The sequence below is a fragment of the Triticum urartu genome, chromosome 2A (assembly GCF_056163025.1).
Source record: "Triticum urartu cultivar PI428250 chromosome 2A, HENAU_Tu73, whole genome shotgun sequence".
In the NCBI taxonomy this organism is placed as follows: Eukaryota; Viridiplantae; Streptophyta; class Magnoliopsida; order Poales; family Poaceae; genus Triticum; species Triticum urartu.
Genome location: NC_141874.1, coordinates 602,021,320 through 602,046,099, shown reverse-complemented (window position 1 = coordinate 602,046,099; position 24,780 = coordinate 602,021,320). Strand labels below are relative to the sequence as shown.

Below are 24,780 nucleotides of genomic sequence, written 5' to 3'. Positions count from 1 at the left end.
TATTACCACAACCAAATTGAAATCTCCCTCGAAGAGATCTCGGATGCGGCTTTGCAGTATAGGCACGTCCTTGGCTGGACCCCAGCTCAGACCCCTGCTAATCCATGACATCAGTTGTGGTGGGGGGCCCGAGCGGAAAGCGGGGGCAGCCGCCCACTTGGCACTTCTGGGAGCCGTGACATAAAACCACTCCCGTTGCCATAATTCGGGCACCTCTGGAAAGGAACCTCTCGGTCATGGAGCTCCTGCCATCTTGCCTATTGATGCACCTCCGCACGCTGCTTGTTGCCCCTTGATCATCTTCGGCTTTACTTCAAAGGTCTTGAGCCACAGGCCAAAGTGAGGGGTAACGCGGAGGAAGGCCTCACACACGAGAATAAATGCCGTGATGTGGAGAAAGGAGTCCGGGGCTAGATCGTGGAAATCTAACCCGTAATAGAACATCAAGCCCCTGACGAAAGGATCCAGAGTGAGGCCTAGACCTCGGAGGAAGTGGGAGACGAACATAACATTCTCGTTGGGTTCGGGAGTAGGGACGACCTGCCCTCGAGCAGGCAGCCGATGCGAAACCTCGGCGGTCAGATATCTGGCCTCCCTCAACTTCTTAATGTCCTCTTCCGTAACGGAGGAGGGCGTCCATCGGCCTTGAAGGCTGGATCCGGACATGGTTGAAGATCTGGAGCACCTGACCTGGGCTTTGGGTGTTGGAACTCGAGGCAAGGAAAGGGTTTGATTGAGCACGGGAGGGAAAAAGCGAAAACCTTGTCCCCTTATAAAGAGGGTGAATATCAAGCGTCCTCTTCGTAGCCGTTTAGGACTTACCTATAATCTAGGAGTCCTAGACACGGTTGGGTTACCCACGAACCGCATTAATGAGAATCCCATAATTAAGGGAACACGATCTCCGCTTCGGCAAGACGTGTCAAGAAACCGCCTCGCGTTATGTGTGGAGCTGGTTAAAAGAAACGGTTCGAATAATCACCGGGCCATGACGTGACGTCATGTTGCCAAAACAAGCTAGCGGATTAGACCTGCGAGAACATTATTCTCTCTACGGTGAAATGTGGAACTTATTTTGCAGGGTCGGACACTATCCTCATATTCAACTTCTTCTGTCATGTATTCGGAGAGGGAACCCGCCTTGCAATGCCGAAGACAATACTGCGCGCCGGACTCATCGTCATTGAAGCCTGGTTCAGGGGCTACTGTGGGAGTCCTGGATTAGGGGGTCTCCGGACAGCCGGACTACATCGATTGGCCGGACTGTTAGACTATGAAGATACAAGATTGAAGACTTCGTCTCGTGTCCGGATGGGACTCTACTTGGCGTGGAAGACAAGCTAGGCAATACGTATATGGATATCTCCTCTTTTGTAACCGACCTTGTGTAACCCTAACCCTCTCCGGTGTCTATATAAACCGAAGGGTTTTAGTCCGTAGGACAACAATCACAACATACAATCATACCATAGGCTAGCTTCTAGGGTTTAGCCTCTCTGATCTCGTGCTAGATCTACTCTTGTAATACCCATATCTTCAATATTAATCAAGCAGGACGTAGGGTTTTACCTCCATCAAGAGGGCCCGAACCTGGGTAAAACTTCGTGTCCCGTGCCTCCTGTTACCATCCGGCCTAGACGCACAGTTCGGGACCCCCTACCCAAGATCCGCCGGTTTTGACACCGACACCCGTTCATCAAACGACAACACATGTCTATGGTTAGGAAACTTAACCATCTTTGATTAACGAGCTAGTCTAGCAGAGGCTTACTAGGGACATGATGTTTTGCCTATGTATCCACAAATGTATAAGGTTTCCGGTTAATACAATTCTAGCATGAATAATAAACATTTATCATGATATAAGGAAATATAAAATAACAACTTTATTATTGCCTCTAGGGCATATTTCCTTTAGCTTAGGGTTTTGCATATCATTAACACATATGACATTAATAAAACTTATAATAATATCATTCCTATCATGCTTTTCGTTCAAGGAGCTATCGTGAATCACTTCATAAATTTCTTCTTTCAACACTTCATCACAATTTTCAGATTCACGAATTTCAAGCAAAACCTCATAAAGATAATCTAGTGCACTCAACTCACTAGCAATTGGTTCATCATAATTGGATATTTTAAAAAGATTAGCAAGTGGATGAGGATCCATATCAATAGATTTTAGCAAGCAAAGATGCAAGCAAATAGAAGGCACATGGTAACACGAGCAAACAGAAGGACGAACGGAAGAATGGCGAAGAAAAGGGAAAATCTTTTCAAAAATCATCTTAGAAGTGGGGGAGAGGAAAACGAGAGGCGAATGACGAATAATGTAATGTCGGAGATGAGAGTTTATGATGGGTACTTCGTATGTCTTGACTTGGCGTAGATCTCCCCGGCAACAGCGCCAGAAATTGGCAAGTTGACGGGAGACAAATCTTGACTTGACTTGGCATAAATTTCCCCGGCAACGGCGCCAGAAATCCTTCTTGCTACCTCTTGAGCTTGCTTTGGTTTTTCCCTTGAAGAGGAAAGGGTGATGCAGCAAAGTAGAGTAAATATTTCCCTCAGCTTTTGAGAACCAAGGTATCAATCCAGTAGGAGACAACGCAACAAGCCACCGAATACCTGCACAAACAAACACCAACTTGCACCCAACGCGACAAAGGGGTTGTCAATCCCTTCACAGTTATTCGCAAAGTGAGATCTGATATAGATGGATAATCGGTAAAGTAATATTTTTTGGTATTTTTGGTTTATGGAACGGAAAGTAAAAGATTGCAAAGAAAGTAAATAGGAAACTAAAATTGTAGACTGGGAACTTATATGATAGAAAATAGACCCGGGGGGCATAGGTTTCACTAGAGGCCTCTCTCAAGATAGAAAATATTACGATGGGTGAACAAATTACTGCCGAGCAATTGATAGAAAAGCGCAAAGTTATGACGATATCTAAGGCAATGATCATGAATATAGGCATCACGTCCGTATCAAGTAGACCGAAACGATTATGCATCTACTACTATTACTCCACACATCGACCGACTCTTGCCTGCATCTAGAGTATTAAGTTCATAAGAACAGAGTAACGCATTAAGTAAGATGACATGATGTAGTGGGATTAACTCAAGCAATATGATGAAAACCCCATCTTGTTATCCTTGATGGCAACAATACAATACGTGTCGGTTCCCTTTCTGTCACTAGGATCGAGTACTGCAAGATTGAACCCAAAGCTAAGCACTTCTCCCATTGCAAGAAAAACCAATCTAGTTGGCGAAACCAAACCGATAGTTCGAAGAGACTTGCAAAGATACCAAATCATGCATATAAGAATCCAGAGGAGATTCAAATAATATTCATATATAAGCTAATCATAAATCCACAATTCATCGGCAAACACACCACAAAAAGTATTACAATGAATAGATCTCCAAGAACACCGAGGAGAACCTTGTATTGAGAATCAAATAGAGAGAAGAAGCGATCTAGCTACTAGCTATGGACCCGTAGGTCTGTGGTAAACTACTCACACTTCATCGGAGAGGTAATGGTGTTGATGTAGAAGCCCCCTGTGATCGAATCCCCCTCCAGCAGGACGCCGGAAAAGGCCCCTAGATGGTATCTCACGGGTACAGAAGGTTGCAGCGGTGGAAAAATTGTTTCGTGGCTCCATCGGAAGGCTTTGGGGTATTTGAGAATATATAGGCGGAAGAAATAGGTCGGTGGAGTCACGAGGGGCCCACAAGGGTGGGGGCACACCCTCCAACCGTGTGGCCGCCTCGTGGCTTCTCTGACTTGCACTCCAAGTCCTCTAGATGTCTTCTGGTCCAAGAAAAATCATCGCGGAAATTTCATTCCATTTGGACTCCATTTGGTATTCCTTTTCGGCGAAACTCTAAAACAAGGGAAAAAACAGAAACTGGCACTGGGCCCTAGGTTAACAGGTTAGTCCCAAAAATCATATAAAATAGCATATTAATACATATAAAATATCCAAAACAGATAATTTTTTTTGCGGGACCAAGCATGGAACAATAAAAAATTATACATACGTTGAAGACGTATCAGTTCTCTCCACCACTCTAAGTGGTGTGTTGAGAAGAGAAAGGGAAGACCACGCACGCGCGCTCACTCGCCTCGCCTGGCCGGGCCGTGGCGTGGCGTACGTGCGACATGCGCGTGAATGGTCCACTGAAATCCGGTCCGTTGCCTTACAGGAGCGCAACTTCCTTTTGTCGTTTTTTTATGTCTTGGCAGACAAGTTAATGATTTCTTGTCCGGTAAGTATACGACTTAAAAACCAAATTGGTTTGGGATTGTGATCGCGACACAATACCGCCTTGGGTCCTAATATATATACTGCTACCGCCGCGGCCATAGACATACCGAAAGTATCTAGGGTTTTGCCTCGTCTCACAACTTGCGCTGCCACCGTAGTCTACTCTATTCCGAACGCCGACATGCATCGGTGTGCGAGAGAGCGGGTCTTCGGAACCGTTCATCTTTGCGATCTTGCACCGGGAGAGGACGAATTAGGTTTTTGGGAAGCGCTCTGCGCGACTACTCAACTTCATTATCACGGGTCGTCTTCCATCTAAGTCAGGCGGTGCTACTCATCGTCGTCAACAACAGATCGCCGCCAACATCGCCAGCAACACCGTCGCTCCTGCTGCAACTACCGAACAATACATCAATTGTAATTTGTTCATGTCCCTCTCCGAAGTTGCTATTTTCTGGGCGATGCTGTTGTACGTGATTTGATGCTCTTCTAGTTTGCTAGATTGTTGCATGCTAGTTTCTGTCTTAGTCATGAATTATTTACTGGAATTGATCATGAACTTGCCTAATATTCCAACAGCCGGATAGCGGTCGATGAGTGGAGTAATAATAGTAGATGCAGATGGATTTCAGTCTATTTGTCTCGGACGTAAAGGCTATATATTGATCATGCCATGAAGAACCATCATAACTGTGCGCTATTCTATCAATTGCTCAACAGTAATTTATTTACCTACCGTACTATGCTTACGAGAGAGATGTCGGGTCAATTCACTTCATACTTACTAAAACCCTAAAAACATTTCCTCGTTGTTTTTATTTTATTTTTATTTTATACATTTATCACTATAAGATTTAATCCTTGTAATTGGCGAGAACGAAGGAATTGACGAACCCTTTGTTGTCGTTGGGTGCAAAGGTTGGTTTGTGTGTGTGTGCACGTATCGTTTATCTTATATGGGTGACGTCTTCTATTGGTTCGATAAACATTGGTTCTTTACTCATGAAAATACTTTTAGCTACTACATTGCTTTGTCACTCTTCAGGAAATCCCAATGTCTATCATAAATAGCAATGGCCAGATAGTTTCAGAGGTCTTGATGTGTGATAGGGAATTTATTTCGCTGAAGATACGAAGGGAACAAGGCAAATTGATAGATTTACTGGCAAATTACAGAGTGTACTATTACGGTGTGGCTTAACCATAGTTCTTGAGAAAATTGTGGGCCTTGATTGTAACTCTTTAAACTTCGAATAAACTCCATTTTTCCTGCAAAAAAAGACAACCTTTTGTACTCGAATTTAACTGAATTTAGCACTTCTGAACAATTCCTTAAACCTGAACAAAGAGGGAAAATAACTTAAAACCCTTAGCCCCCAATTCATCGTCATGGCCTCCGCCTCTGTTTCCCTCTCCTCCCTCGCTTCCTCCGCCGCCGCCGCCGCCGCGATCTCCTCCTCCCCCGGCTGCCCTCCTTCCAAACCCTTTCACGATCCAAAACCTCTTCACCTTTCCGTCAGACTATTCCCCCGTTTCGCCAAACCTCAGCCGCTCTCCTGCTCTGGGCCGCACGCCCCTCACGCCGCCACCGGCGACGGATCGGGTGCCGGGAACCGTGGGGACGACTCGGGAGGAAACGGAGGAAAAGATGGAGGTGGAAACGATGGCGACGGCGGCGACGACGACTACGAGGAGGCCGAGTTCGGGCCGCTGCTCGGCTTCAGCGAGGTGGCGCGCCTCGCGGCCGCCCGCGGCGTCAAGCTCCCGGCCGACATGATTGAAGCGGCCAGGGACGCCGGCATCCGGGAAGTGATTTTGCTCCGATACTTCGATTTGCAGGTATACCGAATTGCACAGTTCTTTTGCTGAGGCGTAAATCCGGCGGTTTCCTCACCTCTTTCCATCCCCGCAGGCCGCACCGTGGCCACTCGCCGCGATGATCCGGGCCTTCTCAGTGCTCCGCAACAGAATGCTCGCCGATCCGTCATTTCTCTTCAAAGTTGGCATCGAGGTATGTGCGATTCATCGTTGACTATTTTTGTATCAGAACTCAGAATTGATGTTTTTATATTTCAGTCCTATGCTATTTTGAAGTTGGGGTTTCGGACTGAATGCAGGTTGTGATCGACTCCTGCTGTGCAACGCTTGCGGAGGTGCAGAAGAGGGGGGAGGATTTTTGGGCAGAGTTTGAGTTATATGCTGCTGACATTTTGATCGGGATTGTTGTTGATATCGCCCTAGTTGGGATGTTGGCTCCATATGTTAGATTGGGAAAGGCGTCTTCGTCAACGGGGCTGTTGGGGAGGTTCAACCGGATGGCTGGAGCTTTGCCAAGCAGGTGAAATCATATTTTTCACTATAAGTTCCCACCACGATAATATGAGAAGTAAAATAAAGGTGCCCAGTTTGTAGTTTCATTTGTCATGACCATCAGATTCTATCCAAGAAATGGAACGAGATAGTGTGGATGCATTCTGTGTATTCTTCTCAATACAATTTTTTTTCCAGTCCGACATGCTGATTTTATGGCCTCTTACCTGCAGTGTTTTTGAAGCTGAAAGGCCAGGCTGCAGATTTACAGTCCAACAAAGAATTGGGACGTACTTCTATAAGGTAATGAATGAATCTTACATCAAAAGTATTCACTCTGAATGTAGCATCATTATCCGATATTCTGTTTTGAATTGCTGGAGCACCATTACGTTGTTTGAATTGGGTTGTTTTAAATTTTATCCCAGGGTGTTTTGTATGGCTCAGTTGGATTTGTCTGTGGTATTATCGGTCAGGGAATTTGCAATATGATAATGAATGCCAAGAGGTAATGCTTGTGCCTTTTGTGCTTTTGATACATAATAATTTTTTCTCCCATTATACTATCCTTTTGTAAGGTCTTTCTGCAGGATTTCTTTGTTGTTTGTCACCACCTCAGTATTGCCAATGAATATTATTCTCAAATTATGTTTCTCTTATCTTGACTTGTCTGATTTTGCTTGGTTCTGTTCATTTTTCAGGAGTGTCAAAAAAACAGAGGAAGATATTCCTGTTCCACCACTTATTAAAAGTGCTGCTCTTTGGGGTATGTATATTGTGTTTTTTTCTTCATTTTACTACTTGTTTTACTTTGACCACATGTTCAGTAATTGCAAATGTGGGTTTTATGTCCACTAAAGAGATATCTAACAGCTGAGACAGATAGACATATGATATGAGCATACTTTAATGTTTAATGTCAGTTTCGCTTAGTTTCACTAAAATTTCTTGAACATTTCTCTAACTATGTTAATTCAGACATTCTCCGACAGTTGATATATAAATTGATTTCTTCACTTGCTACTCCTGATATATGTCATTTCTTACTGTTTATGTCATTTTTTCTGCAGCGGGCTTCCTGATTTATGCCCCAAACTAGTAGTAGCACATCACATTTCGGTGTTCCATTCCTCAACTGACAAGCAATGTTAACATGTAGGCGTATTCCTTGCTGTATCATCTAATACACGCTATCAGATCATCAATGGCCTGGAGCGAGTAGTTGAGGCATCACCAGTTGCAAAGGGTGCCCCTCCTGTTGCACTGGCTTTCACCGTTGGTGTCCGCTTTGCCAATAACATCTATGGTGGGATGCAGTTTATCGACTGGGCTCGATGGAGTGGTGTCCAGTAATGGTGAGTGATCCTGTTTTAGTTGTTCATCTTGTCATCTTCTCACCAATAGTATGTCATGGAAAATCAATTTTATACACCTATTCGTTGAACAGCAAATGCTTCCAGGTGATGTCCTACCATTATCTTGCATCATTTGGAAGGATGTCAAATCATTCCATTTCTTTAAATGATTCTCGCAGACCCTAAGAAAACATTGAATTTTGTGGTATTCTTCAGGGAGGAATTCAAGCAAGAGATCCGTACGAGCTTCGTTGGCGAATTTCAGCTTTGCTAGAGGCAATCGCAGCCCTGTGGTGAAATTCGATCATCAGTCGGAGAAAAGCGAAGAAGCAGATGATATTGCAACCTTGCAAGGTTGTCAGACATGAGCTATGAACAGTAGTATCTTTTCAATTATTTCATTCCTGTACCAAGTCAAACACTGGTGTAGCGTCGTCGTTTAGTTTAATCACATGAGTAATGCGATGTGAGTTGACTACCCAAAATAATGGTGTGGGAAGTAGGAAGGATGCCTGTTACTATTTGAAAAAAAATTGTCCGCATCTATTTTGTGGGAGGAGGGTCCAAATTGTCGGCTGACTTAAACCTCGCTGGCACACTGGATAATGACGGAAGTACATCTGCCGAAAATGACTTGAGTGATTCATCATACGACTAGTCTTCGAATGAAGAAGTCCTAGCATGACAAATCACAAGTGAAGGCGTGTTGCAGCTTGCCTAGACCATCCAATCTGAACAAGCAATTGGCATACACACGAGGCGAAGCATGTACCAGCAGCACAAGATGGTCCTGACCATGGCGGCTATCGCGCTCCTGCCGCTGCTGGTGACGCTTGTGGCCGCACCAGCCACGGCGGCCGCCGCGCCCGTCCGCCGTTGCCCGACGAGCTGCGGCCTGATCGACTTCTCCTACCCGTTCGGCGTAGGCCCCGGGTGCTCCCTGCCGGGGTTCAACCTCACCTGCGACGCCAACACGTACAGTAAGCGCCTCCTGCTGGGCAGCCCCAGCGTGACGGTGGACTACACGATCTTGGCGACCGGCTTCATTTCCTCGCTCGCCGTCAACATCGTGCGCACGGTGCGCATGAGGACGGTCTCCGCCTCGGCCTCGTGGGACGGCCCCGGCAGGCCGTTCGCCATCTCCGGCGCGTCCAACATGTCGCTGTTCGTCCTCGGCTGCGGCGTCACGGCCACCATGCTCGACCGTGGGGCTGCGGTGGGGAGCTGTTCCGTGGCCTGCGCCGGGGAGGAGGTCATGCGGAGGCTGCCCAACGGGCTCTGCGTCGGCGTGGGCTGCTGCCGCATCGACGTAGGCGTGCACCTCCGGGCGTTCACCCTCAACTTGTCGCGCAACGGCGGGGACGGTGTCAGCCGGGACAAACTGACCTTCTTCGTCACCGGCCGGGACAGGTACACATTCCAGCCCAGCGACCTGGAGCGTGACATTCACCCCGACATGGTCCCTCCGGCTCTGTTGGATTGGGCCATCCCCGGCCAGCCGGACTGCCGGCGCGCCATGGACGACAGGGTGACATATGCCTGTGTCAGTAACCACAGCGAGTGCCGGGACTCGCCGATTGGAGGCTACGTCTGCCTTTGCTCCAGAGGCTTCTCTGGCAACCCCCACGCCGTCGATGGCTGCGTGCCGGACCAAGGTGATCCCCTCCGTCTCTGTCATGACATATGAATGCCAGTTGATAGCTACTCCTTGTAAACTGATCATTTTTTTTCATATGAATGCCAGAGGATGTAGAGTATTTCATGAACAAGTTTTATCTGATCATTTGTTTCATCTTCTGTCCAACAGTTTATGGCTCCACCCAGCCGAAGGCCAACTGTCCAACGATGTGCGGGAACGTGAGCGTTCCATTCCCCTTCGGCACAGAGCTGGGCTGCTTTGCAAGGATCCATCTTTACCTGACATGTAACCCAGGACCCTCTCCTGCCATCCTCCAAATGACCAAGCACTCGCTAGTCACCGACATATCCATCGACGAGGGCGTCTTGAGGATTCAGAAGCGGTCCGACCCGGGTGATTTCTTGGGGGATCGAGACACCACGCTCTACTCATTTTCAGGAGAATCGGGCATGGTAAAATGGGCTGTCGATGACGGAACATGCAGGGAGGCGATGCTGAACAACAAGGAGTACAGATGCTTGAGCGCTCATAGCCACTGCATGGATGTCACCGACGACAGAACAAGCAAGCATGTGGGATACAGGTGCAAATGCTCTTCCGGTTTCCAAGGAAATCCTTACCTCCAAGGTGGATGCACAGGCAAGTTCTTGATCTTTTTTTTTTCGCGAATACGCAAAGCTTGCTTATCTTTCCTTGATAGAAGAAAAGAGAATGAGTACAACAGAGAGTACAACGTACAATACATGACATGAACGCAAGAGGGCATGATCATGGAACCCAGAGCACAGAGACAAGGGATGCTCAGGCCTCATTCGGTTTGAATGAAGGATTTCACAGGCACAATGTAAGAATGAGGATTCTGGAGGAAAGGTTTCTATAGATGCATTCGGTTTGTAGAAATTCCTTAGGAATACTATTCATTTTCTTGTTTTTGAAAGAAACTACACATCCACTCAAAGCTTATTTTTTGCGTAGGAACGAGGCAATTCAATCCCTTAGGATGATGGCAAGTGTCATCCTATCATATTCCTGTACTACTTATAATTTCTATGTTTTGGTTTTCTCCAAACCGAATGAGCCCTTTCTTTTCATTCCCAGGGAATTAGTACTGATCGCAGGAATTCTCTTCTTATGTTTACTTTCTGATGCTGCTTCGTGCCATTTGCAGATATCAACGAGTGCTTGCACCCAGATAAATACACTTGCAATGGAATCTGTCAGAATAGCCTCGGAAGTTTTACTTGCTTTAGTTGCCCGCGCGGGACAGATTTTGACATAATTGCAAGGAAGTGCAAAGCATCAAATGTTATCTTAGGTACGACATTTTGATTTTCAGCAAATTCAGCTAGTTGCACTTTCCAAGATCATCCGAGTCCACTCCTTCTGAAAGTGAATGATTACTAACACGGTGGTAAACCAATGCAATGTGACGCAGGTGTTAGCATTGGACTGAGCACTGGCGCGGGGATTCTGTTTCTTGCCGTGATTACAATCATTATCATCCATAGATGGAAGAAAGGCGTCCAGAAACAGCTCAGGAAGAGGTACTTCCGCAAGAACAAGGGCATCCTCCTTGAACAGCTCGTCTCCTCTGACTCAAGTGCCAGTGACACCACCAAGATATTCTCCCTGGAAGAGCTAGAGAAGGCGACCAACAACTTTGACCACTCACGCGTGGTCGGTCGCGGCGGCCATGGAACTGTCTACAAGGGCATCCTCACGGACCAGCGCATCATCGCCATCAAGAGGGCAAAGCTAGTGGTGAGCACCGAGATCGACCAATTCATCAACGAGGTTGCCATCCTGTCGCAGATCAACCATAGGAACGTCGTGAAGCTCCACGGATCCTGCCTGGAGTCCGAGGTCCCTCTGCTCGTCTATGAGTTCGTCTCCAACGGCACGCTCTACGACCTCTTGAACGGCAAGCAAGATGGTAGGCTTTTGCCGATGCCTTTGGAGGAGCGCCTTAGGATCGCCACCGAGATCGCGGGCGCACTCACGTACCTGCACTCGGCAGCTTCAATGTCGATCCTTCATCGAGACATCAAGTCCATGAACGTGCTCCTGAGCGACAGCCATACGCAAAGGTTTTGGATTTCGGTGCATCGAGGTCGATACCAATTGACCAGACACATTTGGTCACTGCCGTGCAGGGCACCTTTGGCTACTTGGATCCGGAGTACTACCACACGGGCCGATTAACCGAGAAGAGCGATGTCTACAGTTTCAGGGTGATTCTTGTCGAGTTGCTGATGAGAAAGAAGCCGCTCATCGAGAACGAGAGTGGCGAGAAGCAAAACTTGTCCAACTACTTCCTGTGGGCTATGGGGGACAGGCCTCTAGAGGAGATAGTGGATAAGCAGGTTCTGCGGGAAGAAGATATGGAGGCGACCAAGCAGGTGGCTTTCTTGGCGCGAGAGTGCTTGAACCTAAGAGGGCAGAAGAGACCTAGCATGAAGGACGTGGAGATGAGGTTACAATTCCTGAGGGAACGGAAGGTTGCTCCACGAAAGGATGAAGTGGTTCGATCTCACCGTGATGTAGGAGGAGGAGATTGGCGTGGAGGCGTTGTTCCGGTGGCTGGTCACGACGGCACACGCCAGTACAGTCCAGAGCAAGAGTACGCGTCATCCTTGCGCATACCATGATAATTTGCACTCCCTCTGTCTCATAATATAAGACGTTTTTTGACACTACACTGTGTCAAAAAACATCTTATATTATGGGACAGAGGGAGTAGCTTAGAGAGGGCGACACTTGAAACAAAGTTGTTGGTGGTGACAGATGCTTGCATGGCACTTGCACCCTAGTTCCGTCCCTATGCTACTCTTGACTCTTAAACAAGTGATTATCTGATGTCTGGTAGAATTTCAGTTAAGAACTTGTAGTATCACAGAGAATGCTACATTTGATTACGAGATGGTGTGGATGTCTGCTATATCCTAGAAACCTTGAGAACATCTGTGAGGGCTTGTGATTTCATATCCATACGGCGATACAAACAATACAATCCACCAAAGTTGTTAGTAAGATATTACCTCTCTCCGAGGGCCTAAATCTGGACCCACGTAGATCTGCTACGCATATGTTGCCTCATGTTTGTAGGATCAATACATCGACGATGGTACATTTGATTACGAGATGTGGATGTCCGCTATAGTTAAGTGGACCTTTTATGGGATTTAGCGTAATACACTTAGGCCTTGTACAATGGAAGATGCTTAGGGAAGTGCTTAGAAAAATAAACCGAATTTTTTTGAAGCACCGGTGTTTATTTGTACAGGGTAGACGCTTAACTAAGCGTCTCTTCTATAGAGTTATATTTATGGATGCTAGAATTTCATTTGGCACATTGACACTCTGTGTTTGTGGTTAGGGTTAACTGTAACTATAACTTGATAATTAAATATTATGTAAAGTTTGATTAGTAACCATAAAAGATAATCTACCATAAAGGAGAGAATTGGATCTAACCAAGAAGCGTTTATTGTACACTGTTACATGAACCACGATGGGAGAGAGATGCATGTCAGCGAGGTTGAATAGCCTTACAAAGTACTCCCTCCGTAAACTAATAAAGAAACGTTCAAATCACTACTTTAGTAATTTATAAACGTTCTTATATTAGTTTACAGGGGTATCTAAAAGGACGAGAGAAAACAGTAAAGTAGCTTTGTCGGAAAAGCAACAGTGACAACCTCGCTGCCGGTACCCGTTGGATGGTTGATCTACGGTCGAGGAAGGTCGCCCGTTATGAACGATCAGACGACAACGGGTGACTTGAGGAAGCGAAAACAGAGCATCAACAATCGAAGTGCTGCATTCTTCAGTATCTTCAGATAGCAGGGCCTGGCACCTACTGCTGTCGCCCAGTCTGTCTATGCACGATGGCCCTGAACGCGCAGTAGGAACAAAGCCAGGATGACGTCGTTCTAGGCGGCGGCGGCGGCGGCGCCGGGAATGTGAGGTGTCGTAGGAGCACCACGGCACAGCCGTATAGGGTCGGTCAATATCGTGGTTCGTGACTGGCAATGTTCGATTCTCGCGCCTTTCTCTGGCCTGGACATCAAGGATTCATCTGCCGAATTTTCATCCTCGGCGTAGAATATGAGTAGTCCGGCGTCTCTGCTTCATCGCTTGCCATCGATCCCCTCCCAAAGCAAGCTGGCGCAATACTGCTTCAGCGCTCCCGGCCGCCAGAACGGGGCTGCCATGGCAGGCACGGCCGGAGTGGACCATGCAGGTGGCGCCTAGGTGCAGGCTACCCGTGGTCGTCTGCTTGATGGCAGAGTCAGCGAGGTAGAGATGGCGCACGCAAGGTGTTTGATGTAATGTCCACGCCGAGACGAGTAGGACTGAGGCAACCTGGAGCTGCCAGGTCATCGAGCCGAACACACCGCCGTGAACACCACCCCTCCCCACACCGCGCCGCAGGCCGCTCCGGCCGCGGCGGCCACCAAATCCGGCCACTATGGCCGGCAGCTGCGCCTCCAACCTCCCCTTCCCGCCTTGTCGGAGCTCCTCGCCGTCCGCTGGAGTCTCGCTTCGACCCGGCGGCTCCTCGCAGCCCTCCTCCCCGTGGTCAGCGGCCTCGACGGCTACGGCATTAGATCCAGCTTCAACGCCGCGAATCCTGCAACGCGGCGGTCCATCCAAGGTCGGTGCGCGGCTCGGACCGTCGGATCTGGGGGCGTCCTCCGATGGGGGCCGGGCGCGCCTTAAATCCGTGGTTGTTCGCCCCTCCCCCTCGGCCAGTCTTTCCTCTTCGGGCCAGGCCGGCCCGACGGAGGTGGGTTGGACGGTGGTCAAATCCCGGAAGTATGGGAGGGAAGGCTCCCGCTCGGCGGATCGAAGCGGGCGTGCTTCGATCTCGCGCTCGGTCCGGCGCAGATCCTTCAATGCCGCTGCTGGGAGGGAGGCCTTCTTAAGCCAGTTCAGAGGTAAATGTTTCCGCTGCCTCAGTAAGATCCACCGCCGTGTTGACTGCCGGAATCCCCTCCGCTGCATCATTTGCAAGCGCGCTGGGCATTTTGGCAAGGAGTGCCCGCAAAATCCAAGAAACGGCGGCCCAGGTGGGGCTTCCAGTGCTCGCCTGAAGTTCTCGGCGGAGTGCCGAGCTCCGGTCCGCGACCGTGTCGTCTTCCCGCCTCCGCCTCCGCCTCCCCTCCCCCCTGCACCCATGGCAAGCCTTGCCCTCTGCGACCCGGCTCGGCGGCCGCGCGAGAGCCGCAAGGTCGTCGTGGCCTCTCCGGCGTTGGAACTTGAGGAGCACGTCCTGCACCAGCACGCGGTCACCCTGACCGCCGCGGACCGCTCGCACTCTACCACCCCCGCGGCGGTGGGCAAGGTCATCCTCGAGCAGCTCTCCACCCCTCCGCACCTGCTGCGCGTCACCGCCCACCAGCCTGAAGCCTTCCTCGTCCATTTTGACCTCCCTGCGCACCGGGACAACGCCGTGCGCCGCGGCGTCATCAAGGTTGAAGGCTGCAAGTACTTCATCAGAGCCTGGCACGAAGACGACCACGCCGCGCCCCTCAAGTTCCATCATCACGTGCGCGTTGTGGTGGAAGACCTGCCCATGCAGTTTTGGTCGCTGCCGGGTGCGGATGAGGCCTTCGGCGACATCGGCCGCGTCGACCGGCTCGATTCGCGCACCCTGGAGAGGGGGCACACCACGACCTTCGCGTTCTGGCTCTGGGTCTGGGACGTTTCCCACATCCCCACCAGGCACGCGCTCTGGGTGCTCAAGCGGGGTGCGGGCCCGGCGGACGAGATCATCGGCCTCGCCCCCGCGGATCGCCGCATCCCCCCGCCACCCAGCGTCCGGCGCTATGACCTGCTGATCCATGTCGACCTGCTGGAGGATTGGTCACCCCTCTCGCCGCGCTCATCTCACTCCGGCCAGAGCGGGCTGCCCTCCTTGGACGAAGACGACGACCGCCCCTTCCCGCGCATCGAGCCCGGCTCTTGGGTGGCGCATGTCGAAGACGGGTAGGGTGGGGCCCGCAGCAGGGCGCCGCGCGCCGGGGCTGGGGGTTGTGGCCCTGTGCTCGGTGGGGGCGCTCGCGACCACGAGGAGGATAGTGGAGGCGGCGGTTCCGGCGCAAGCCGTTCTTGGAAGGACCACCTGCTCGGTCGCGGCTGCCACTCCAGGGGCTGCGACGGAGACGTGATCACGGACGCGCACCGCCGCCGCAGCAGATCGCCTGCCGGCCGCCGCCACGCGGCTGCCCGTCATGGCCACCCTGCCACTGGGAGGGCATCCGGCACTCCAGTCCCGCGAGCCACCCCGCCACTCCCCCTCCGCTCCCCCCCCCAGCAACGGAGGTTGACCCGGTGGCCCAGTTCTTCTCCTTCTCCGACAACAGACGCGCCCTTTCTCCGCCTTCGCGCACAAACTGCATGCAACTAGAGATGGAGAACGCCATTCAGGAGGCGCTGGTCCCCCCTCTAGCTTTCGAAGACGGTGGCCGCTCGCCTTCTCCGCCCACCGCCAAGCCGGCCGAGCTGGAGAGCCCGGAGATGCTGCCGTGCATCGCCTCCCCTGCAATAGCGACGGTGGGCTTCCAGATGGACGCGGTCATCCAGCAGGTGGGCTCCATGCAGATCGGCAGCAGTCAGGCGCAGGCGGCCGAGCTGTTTGCAGCGGTCCCACCTCCGATCCTCCCAAGCCAGCCTCCTCGTCCTCGCCACTCCGCTCCGCCCAAGTCCAGGGCTACCTCCGCTCCCTCCCGTCGCAATGCTCGACAGGCAGCAGCTGGCATCTCCACCCCGGTGGCGCAGAGGGCGGTGCTGCGCCTAGTCCAGGAGCTTGGTGAGCTCGGCCCCAAGGACAAGATGACTCCGAAAGCGGCTGCGCAGATCATGAAGCGTTTCCAGGAACCCCTCTCCGACGGCGACATCGCTGCAATCGCCAAGCTGACCGGCCTCGACTAGAAAGCTCTCAAGACCGCCGCGGGCATGGCAGAGATCACGGATGCAGAGGAGCTCATGCAAGTCTGATCATGTCTGTAGTATTAGCAGTAGCTAGTCTCCGCCAGCGGCTGGTCCTAAACCAGCTTGAGTTAGGTCTAGTCTTCATGTGTAGTTCTTCGATGTTGTGGTTTGATCGTCGACGACGGGGTTTGGGGGCTATTGGTGGCCGTCGTCGCCCCTGGTGCTGCTGTAAGGTGTCCCCGTTCTGTGTTAGTAAAATCTTCAGTTGGCGGAGAAGATTTAGTTTCTTCGATGTATGACGGCAATTTAGTCTTCATGTCCTGGAACGTCAGAGGTTTGAACTGTCCGGCGAAGCGCACGGTTGTCAGCGACGTAGTTTCTTCTCATCGAGTAGCTGTGTTATGCCTACAGGAAACCAAAATTGATTCTTGGACGACGGCGGTAGCTTGTGAGATAGGCGGCAGTAGATCACAGGGATGTGTAGTGCTGCCTGCGATCGGGACCAGAGGTGGAGCGGCGATTTTCTGGGATAAAGATGTAGTCGACGTAGTTTCTCACTATTTGGGTGGCTTTTCCATCACGGCAAAAGTACGTGAACTGAGCTCGGGGCAGCATTTTTGGATGACCACGGTCTATGGCCCGACAGACGATGCGCAGAAAGAGAATTTTCTTGCGGAAATAGCTGCTGCTGCCCCTCCTTCTGGTGAACCGTGGATGATCAACGGGGATTTCAATATGATCTATCAAGCTAGAGACAAGAGCAATCCAAACATAAACAGGAGAATGATGGGAAAATTCCGCAGAGCCATAGACCAAGCTGGACTTAAGGAGATCAAGTGCAAAAATCGGCGTTTCACATGGAGTAATGAAAGAGAAAACCCTACCCTCTGTAGCATTGACAAAGTGTTCTGCAACGCGGGCTGGGAAGATTTGCACCCCAATCATCTGTTGGTTGCTGCCTCAACATCATTCTCTGACCACTGTCCTCTAGTGCTCGCTGCAGTGGACACGCCAGCACGAAAAGCTAGGTTCAGGTTCAAAAATTTTTGGCCTAAGTTTCCACACTTCTCGGAAACAGTCCATCATGCCTGGCAAAGGCCGGTGCCACACGACTGCCCTTTTGTCTGAATCAAGAAGAAGCTCGAGCGGACTGCGGCTGATCTGAAGATTTGGAGCAAGGCCACTTTTGGAAAAGCGAAAATGCAGCTGCACATCGCAAACGAAGTGATACGCCTGTTAGATGTGGCTCAAGAAAGCAGAAGGCTCACGACTGCAGAGTTTCATCTGAGAAAGCAACTCAAGCTAAAAGTGTTAGGGCTGGCAGCCATTGAAAGGGCCAGGCGAAAACAAGATTCAAGGATTACCTGGTTGCGTGCGGGAGATGCAAACACTCTTTTCCATGCAAAAATGAGAGCCAGAAGAAGAAAAAACTTCATACATTCTCTCAGGGAGGGTGGCTCGGAGATTTTCGACCATGCAGGGAAAGAGAGGATCCTTCATGACCATTTCACCAAGTTTCTGGGCAAGCAAGATGATCGGCAAACCACCCTCAATTGGGAGAGGCTGGCTATCCCCACAATCGACCCGCAAGGCCTAGACTCACCGTTCTCCATGGCGGAGGTTTGGGCAGCTATCATTTCCTCCCCAACAGATAAAGCACCCGGGCCTGACGGTTTCACGGGACAATTTTATCGCTCCTGTTGGCACATCATTCAGGAAGATGTCATGGCTGTTTTCACAAGTTCCATCAGCTGGCAGGGCAAAACTTTGCGGAGATAAACACTGCTGTGATCACGCTGCTCCCAAAGAAGAATGGTGCCTCTGAGGTCAACCACTACCGGCCGATTAGCCTGATACACTCAGTTGCAAAGCTCATCTCTAAAGTTCTTTCTGCAAGGCTTGCGGGGGTTCTAGCTGCAATCATTTCACCGGCACAGACCACTTTCCAGAAAGTCAAATGCATACATGACAGTTATCAGTACGTTCAGAGCTGTGTTAAGATGTTGCACAGAACAAAGAAGAAGGCGCTGTTCTTCAAGTTAGATATAGAGAAGGCCTTTGATTCTGTGTCCTGGGAGTATCTACTCGAGCTCATGCAGAAGATGGGCTTCCCGCCCAGATGGAGAAATTGGATTGCGTTAATCCTCTCATCTGCTTCATCTTACTGCATGCTAAATGGAACGCAAGGCCCAACCATATCTCATGGCTGTGGATTCAGGCAGGGCGACCCGCTCGCTCCCCTGCTTTTCATTTTGGCAATAGATCCATTGCACCGACTCCTAGAGGCTGCTGCAGAGGAGGAAATGATAGCTAATCTGTCGGGCCGTGGCATCAGCATGAGGATTAGTTTGTACGCCGACGATGCTGTCATTTTTGCAAATCCGGTGAAGGAGGAAGTGGACATGCAGCTATACCTGCTCCATAGATTTGGTGAGGCGACGGAACTGAAACTGAATCAAGAGAAATCTTCAGTCATCCCAATAATCTGCGGCGATGTTCAGTTATCGGAAGTTTTGGAAAACTTTGGAGGGCAGCAGTCCAACTTCCCAACCACATATCTGGGGCTCCCAATCTCTCCAAGGAAGCTGAAACTGGTGCATTTTCAGTTCATTATCGACCGGATCCGCTCTAGGCTGGCTGGATGGAAAGGAAAACTGATGAACATGGCCGGTCGGCGTGTACTGATGCGCGCAGTTTTGACAGCCTTGCCGGTTTTTGCTATGACAGTTCTAAAAGTGCCGAAAAAAATCCTGAAAGAGGTGGACAAGGCTCGGAGGCAATTCCTATGGGCTCAAGATGAAAACTTAACTGGCGCCAAGTGCAAGGTAGCCTGGGGAGATGTTTGCCTCCCGCTAGCCAAGGGGGGGCTCGGGCTGCTCGACCTCTGTCGTTTTAGTACTGCTCTCAGGCTGCGCTGGCTGTGGCTTGCTTGGCAGCAGCCGCGGAGACCCTGGATGAGCTTTCCACCCCCATGTGATAATGAAGATCGCGAGCTGTTTTCATCTGCTACCTCGGTGCATTTGGGCAACGGAAAATTGGCGCCCTTCTGGACTAGCAACTGGATTGGATCTTCCACGCTGCACCGTGAGTTCCCGGCTCTGTTCCACCATTCAAGAAGGAAAAACAGGACGGTTGCAGATGCATTGACAGAGGACAAATGGGTGCGAGATCTCCGACATGGAAACACTGCGGAGATTGCCCTGGAGTTCCTGCAAATGTGGAGGAAGATTCAGAGGGCGGGCATCGTGCTTTCCTCCGAGGAGGACAAGCTCAGTTGGGTCGCCGGTGCAGGAGGCGGCTCTTACTCGGCCAGGGCTGCGTACAATCTTCAAATCAGTGACGTCCCTTCCTCGGGGATCAAAGTAGCATGCTGGAAGGCTTGGGCGCCAGGCACAGTGAAAATTTTCGCCTGGCTTCTCCTCAAGGACAGATTATGGCGCAACGATCGCTTGCAACGTCGAGGATGGCCTAATGGGTATTTCAGCACCTGTTGCAACAGAAATTTGGAGAGCTCCACACACCTTTTCTGGGACTGCCCTTTTGCTCGATCAGTCTGGCAGACGATGTCTTCTAGATTTGGCTGTGCAGCACTGAAAGAGGAGCGGGAATCTAACCACAGCTCTCTTAAACACTGGGAACGGATCGTCGCCATGACGCCCAGAGCTGCAGAAAGGGCCTCAAGACAATGTTGCTGTTGATCACTTGGGAGCTGTGGAAAGAGAGGAACGCATGTGTCTTCAGGAAAAAAACTCCACAGAGGGAGGATGTTCTGCGAGCCATCAGGAGCGCGCTGGAGCTCTGGCGGCTTGCTGGAGTAAGATGTCTTGAGCCCCCGTTCGGGGAAGATGTAGCGAGATAATAACCTTAGCTTCTTTTAGTTTGGGTAGCTAGATCTCCCAATTTCTGGTAAACCATGATCACTTGATCACCCTTGTATTTTCCGTTGCTTTCTTCTAAATCAATGAAGCCGGTGACCCCGGATCTTTCAAAAAAAAACGCCGAGACGAGTGGGATGGCACACCGAGGCAGAGAGCTGAGTGACATGGCCACTGGCCGGTGTTCCAGAGAGGGAACTCGTCCGAGCTGCAGTGGATCCGAACTCCTCTTCCCGAGGTACGCACGACTGAGTAAATTTAGTACTACTGACACTCCTTTTTATTTTTAAAATTTTTGTCGGTGAACCTACTGCCACTGTTCAGTTAATTTTTGTTAATGAATTTTGAAACTATTAGTCCGATATTTTCCAGTCTTATATGCAACATTTGAAGCGAATCGACCTAGATAAAATGCCTTGCTGCAACTCCTGCCCCACTATTCATTATACACACACAAGGGAAAATCAAATCGGAAAGGATTCACTAAACAATTAAATTGCAAAAGAGTACAGAATAATCCACTCGCCATTCATCTCTTTGTGCATAGTTTACATCTAGTTATATCGACTAAACTGGCTTATTTTGGGGAATAAATGAACAAATGCAAATTTCATACATGTCTGGCATCAATCTGAATCTTTGATTGACAACAGCGACGAACATTCTATGATAATGTTGCGATGAAAGCATCCACCTTGGCGTTCACCCCTCTTGACAGGAACTTCATGCAGATTGGAGGTTTCACCTTGGCAAGAGCAAGCATTGACTGGGGCAAAACCCACAACCCATCGCCACAAATCAAGCCGGAAGCAACTGCAGGTGCATATGTGTCTGATTTTACTCTGTCCAGCCTTTGCCAGACAAAAAGGATCACTGTCCCGATGAACATATCGATGCCGAAATATGGTCCTAGGTAGAATGGTATCGCCATCGCCATTGGGATTGGCATAAATCTCGATACCTTCTTGGGAACAAGATCTCTTATCAAGTTGACAGCGATTGCTCCAACAAAGAATATGTAGCAAAGAGTGATGCAGTTTTTTGGCAGCGATGAGAAGCCATCGACACCTAGTATTGCCATGCTGCGGAAGATGGCAGCATTTGGTGCAGGGTACTCACTTCCACTGATCCCAACGTCTTCAAAGGCCTTGTAAAAAAGCCAGAAAACACAGGGAGCAATGACGCAACCCATTGCAGTGCCTATGATTTGGCTGATAAACATTGACCTTGGTGAGGCCAGTGTCAGGTATCCTGTTTTGAAGTCCTGCATCAGATCACAAGCGGTAGAAACAATGCTCATCATCACACCGCAGGCAGCCAGACCGGCAAGAACACCTCCATTTGAAGCACCTGTCCACGCACCGAAAGCAAAGATTGCAAGCTTCCCATAAGTTGTAACAAGAGACCAATCAGTGAGGCCAGCTCCATAGGCATTGCAGAAGGCAAGTACCGGTGCTACCATATAGGCTACCAATATTTGGTACCACTTCAGCTGAGGGAATATCTGCGGGACTGTGCCAATAGATACAGCGGCAACAGCAATGTAACCTCCATATGCAATGTACCAGGGTATTTGATCCTTTTGAAATAGTTCTTTGCGCTGCTGCTCATCATATGAGATAGCAGCAGTACCGTCACTTGTTTCATCATCAGAGACAGGAAAAGGACTAGCGCTGCCCGTCTTGAGTCGAGATCTTAATGAGTAGACCGTCAGAATGAGCATCTTGAGAAAGTGATAGAGGCCATCGCCAAGAATCACGGCAATGGCTATGAAGACCTGTCATACCCATCAGAATTTAGTAGGGAAAAAAGGGATAACCCGGGCTTCAAGAAAGAGTGTAATTCTTACCCGGTAACCTTGCATTCCACGGAGACTACTTTCTGGGAGATCGGCAGAGAACCAACTGCCTCTTTTATTGGCTATAAGAGGCCACATTATTCCCCACGAGAGGATGCCTCCCAATAGAATAGATACGTTGACAATATGTGGGCAAATCATTCCAACTCCGACATAGGTAGAAGAGAAGTCAAAGTAAAACCTTGCAAAAAAATAAGTTCGATTAAGGTGAATGTTGGAATGGGTCTGCTTTGCAAATTTGAAGGAATCTTGAAAGTCAGAAGTCGAATGGAGAGATTTGATTGGAGGCATCCTTTGCAGGGTGCAATCTTTACCTGTTGTTGAAAGCTTGCAGCCCTAATGATGGGAATTTCTGGAATCCACATTCATCAGTGGCTGTGTAGAACCACTGAAAGAAACCCCATAAGAAGCTGAGAACCAAGAATTTACCCAGTTTGTTTACTTGCTTCCTGTAAAACGACGCAAACCAAATCAAAGCTGGTAAACTCATTGTGCGGGCATCTGACTAGCACAGAAATGGAAATGGTTGCAGTATTTACTCTGCAATCTTGGCACCCTGGGGTGTGTGAAAGCCGTTTATGAGATAGGCAGTTGCAGTGCCACTTGGATAGGTCAGCTTGTAGTCAATGATCATAATCTGAAGTGCAGTGCTAAGTTAGTTAAACAGGCATCTGACAGGACAGGTTCAGTAAATATCGGAACATTTTTTTCTTGAATACCGAAAATATTGGAACATAAAATCCTTTTACCTTTCTCAGTGGCACAAGGCCGAAGAGCCCAATGAAGCTGACCAGGAAGAGGAAGCCAATTATCCATCCAAGATGCGGATTCTTGATATTTTGAGGGTTATTTGCCTCTGTTGCCTGCGAAGCGATTCTGCCGCTCATGGCCAATAGGTAATTACCAAAGCCCCCTGAAATAAATTTTGAGTTAATCGTGAAATAAGGGTACCCAGCTCGTGCTTTAGTAAGTTTTTACTCTTTCCTAGTATCATTCACGAATAGCTATGTTCCAAAGAATTTTCTCAAATACTTGAAAAAGGCGTCTAGGTGCATGCAGTTGTCATGTATTCAGCTAGAATATTTAGCAAAATTTTAAATTTGCCTGTACGAGTCTGGGTGCAGAGTCTACAATCGATCAAGTTGTGTGTACGAGCATACCAGTAATTATTCGCCAAAAAAAAGAGAGCATGCCAGTAATTATTCGCAAAGAAAAAAAAGAGAGAGCATGCAAGTGATTAAAAACCGAATCGATAAACCAGCGAATGACAAGAATTACCGCTGTAGGGGATGCCGTAGGCGGCGACGACGCAGGTCTGGATGACGGTGTTCTCCTGGCGCGTGAAGGGCTGCTTGAGGAGCCCCATCCTCTCGATGGCCGACGTCCAGAGGCGGACGAAGAAGAAGCCAAGGAGGCCGGCGGAGACGTTGAGCGAGGGGATGATGCCGATGGTGAGGTTGAGCTTCATGACGATGATGTTGAACATGACGGCCAGGAAGAAGCTGGCCACGAAGGCGCGCACCGTGAGCTGCTCACGCCACGACGGCACGCGCTGGTCCGCGAACACGCGCTCCAGGGACGCCGGCTGGTCACCCTGAGCGACGACGCCGCGCTCGCGCCACTCTCCCCAGTCGCCGGGCGGCGACACGCGGTCGCCCGGCCTGGCCCGCCGCCGGATCTCGCTCGCCTCCACCATCTCCACGTCAACCACGGACGAGTCCGAGCCGGCGGTGCGCGGCACAGCGGTGGCCATGTCGCCGGTGGCTGCGACGGACGGAGCAAGAGCGCGCACCGCGGACGCTACCCTTCTGCTCTCAACAAGGTGGCCAGGCGGAGGTGCATGCCAGAGCCCGGGGTCCTTGGGTTATATGCAGTGGTGCTTCCCCTCCGACGACAAGAACGATGGGTCAGGAGGACTCGGGGCAACGATGGACCGCGTGACGGCTGGTGGTTTGACTGTGCCGGTCCTGTGGGCGTTGGCATCCAGTGTATGGCTCTCACAATGGACATGCTACGACGTCCTACTCCGTAAAGGCGCTATTAGTGTCGTTCAGACGGTTTGCATGCAAAGGCGCTATACGGGGGGTAAAATGGGAAGAATCAGGCGTTTCCTCCTAATACGCCCGCTAATTTTTTTATTTATTTTTTGCAGGGAGAAAGGATGTTTTATTCCTCACACCACGGAGAAATCGAGTTCAACCATACGGCAGTACAAGCTTTGGTGCGGCTATAGTGTGCCAATTGATGTGCTGCAATTAGAACGGAGGGAGGAGCAGGCAAGGAAGGTATTAATGGCGCGTAGGGCCGATATACCCCAAACAAGGAAGCAAATAAAACATCATAAAACACAAAATATGGAAATAAATGACAATGAATTAATGGTAATTAATATTGCTATATGATTCCAGTCTGGAAATTATCGTGAAAATTGATTTATCTATATTTTTACATTTATTTAGAAACATACACTCACACGTCTCTAATTGGAGATTCGGATTCATGGAGCTTCAAGATAGATCGAA

General features: G+C 49.8%; 2 protein-coding genes and 2 pseudogenes across 3 annotated transcripts; 3 read left to right on the top strand and 1 right to left on the bottom strand.

Annotated features, from left to right (window-relative positions):
- Nucleotides 1–5,639: 5,639 nt before the first annotated feature.
- LOC125539101 (protein RETICULATA, chloroplastic-like) lies at nt 5,640–8,496 on the top strand. The gene is made up of 8 exons (XM_087544529.1): nt 5,640–6,124; nt 6,198–6,296; nt 6,403–6,623; nt 6,829–6,898; nt 7,024–7,103; nt 7,297–7,361; nt 7,755–7,950; nt 8,167–8,496. The coding sequence occupies exons 1-7, from the start codon at nt 5,675–5,677 to the stop codon at nt 7,946–7,948; spliced, it is 1,179 nt and encodes a 392-aa protein (XP_087400655.1). The 5' UTR covers nt 5,640–5,674; the 3' UTR covers nt 7,949–7,950; nt 8,167–8,496.
- Nucleotides 8,497–8,629: 133 nt separating this feature from the next.
- On the top strand, nt 8,630–12,809 carry LOC147986173 (wall-associated receptor kinase 1-like; annotated as a pseudogene). Its single transcript, XR_015617073.1, has 4 exons — nt 8,630–9,605; nt 9,758–10,228; nt 10,758–10,904; nt 11,025–12,809. The product of XR_015617073.1 is annotated as a wall-associated receptor kinase 1-like (transcript).
- Nucleotides 12,810–14,060: 1,251 nt separating this feature from the next.
- LOC125537466 (uncharacterized) lies at nt 14,061–16,591 on the top strand (annotated as a pseudogene).
- Nucleotides 16,592–20,864: 4,273 nt separating this feature from the next.
- On the bottom strand, nt 20,865–24,319 carry LOC125533748 (putative metal-nicotianamine transporter YSL13). The gene is made up of 6 exons (XM_048697108.2): nt 23,537–24,319; nt 23,008–23,171; nt 22,798–22,895; nt 22,573–22,707; nt 22,250–22,439; nt 20,865–22,177 (listed from the first exon to the last, which is right to left on the bottom strand). Exons 1-6 carry the CDS (start codon nt 24,009–24,011, stop codon nt 21,065–21,067), a joined length of 2,175 nt encoding a protein of 724 aa, XP_048553065.1. The 5' UTR covers nt 24,012–24,319; the 3' UTR covers nt 20,865–21,064.
- Between the last annotated feature and the right edge of the window lie 461 nt (nt 24,320–24,780).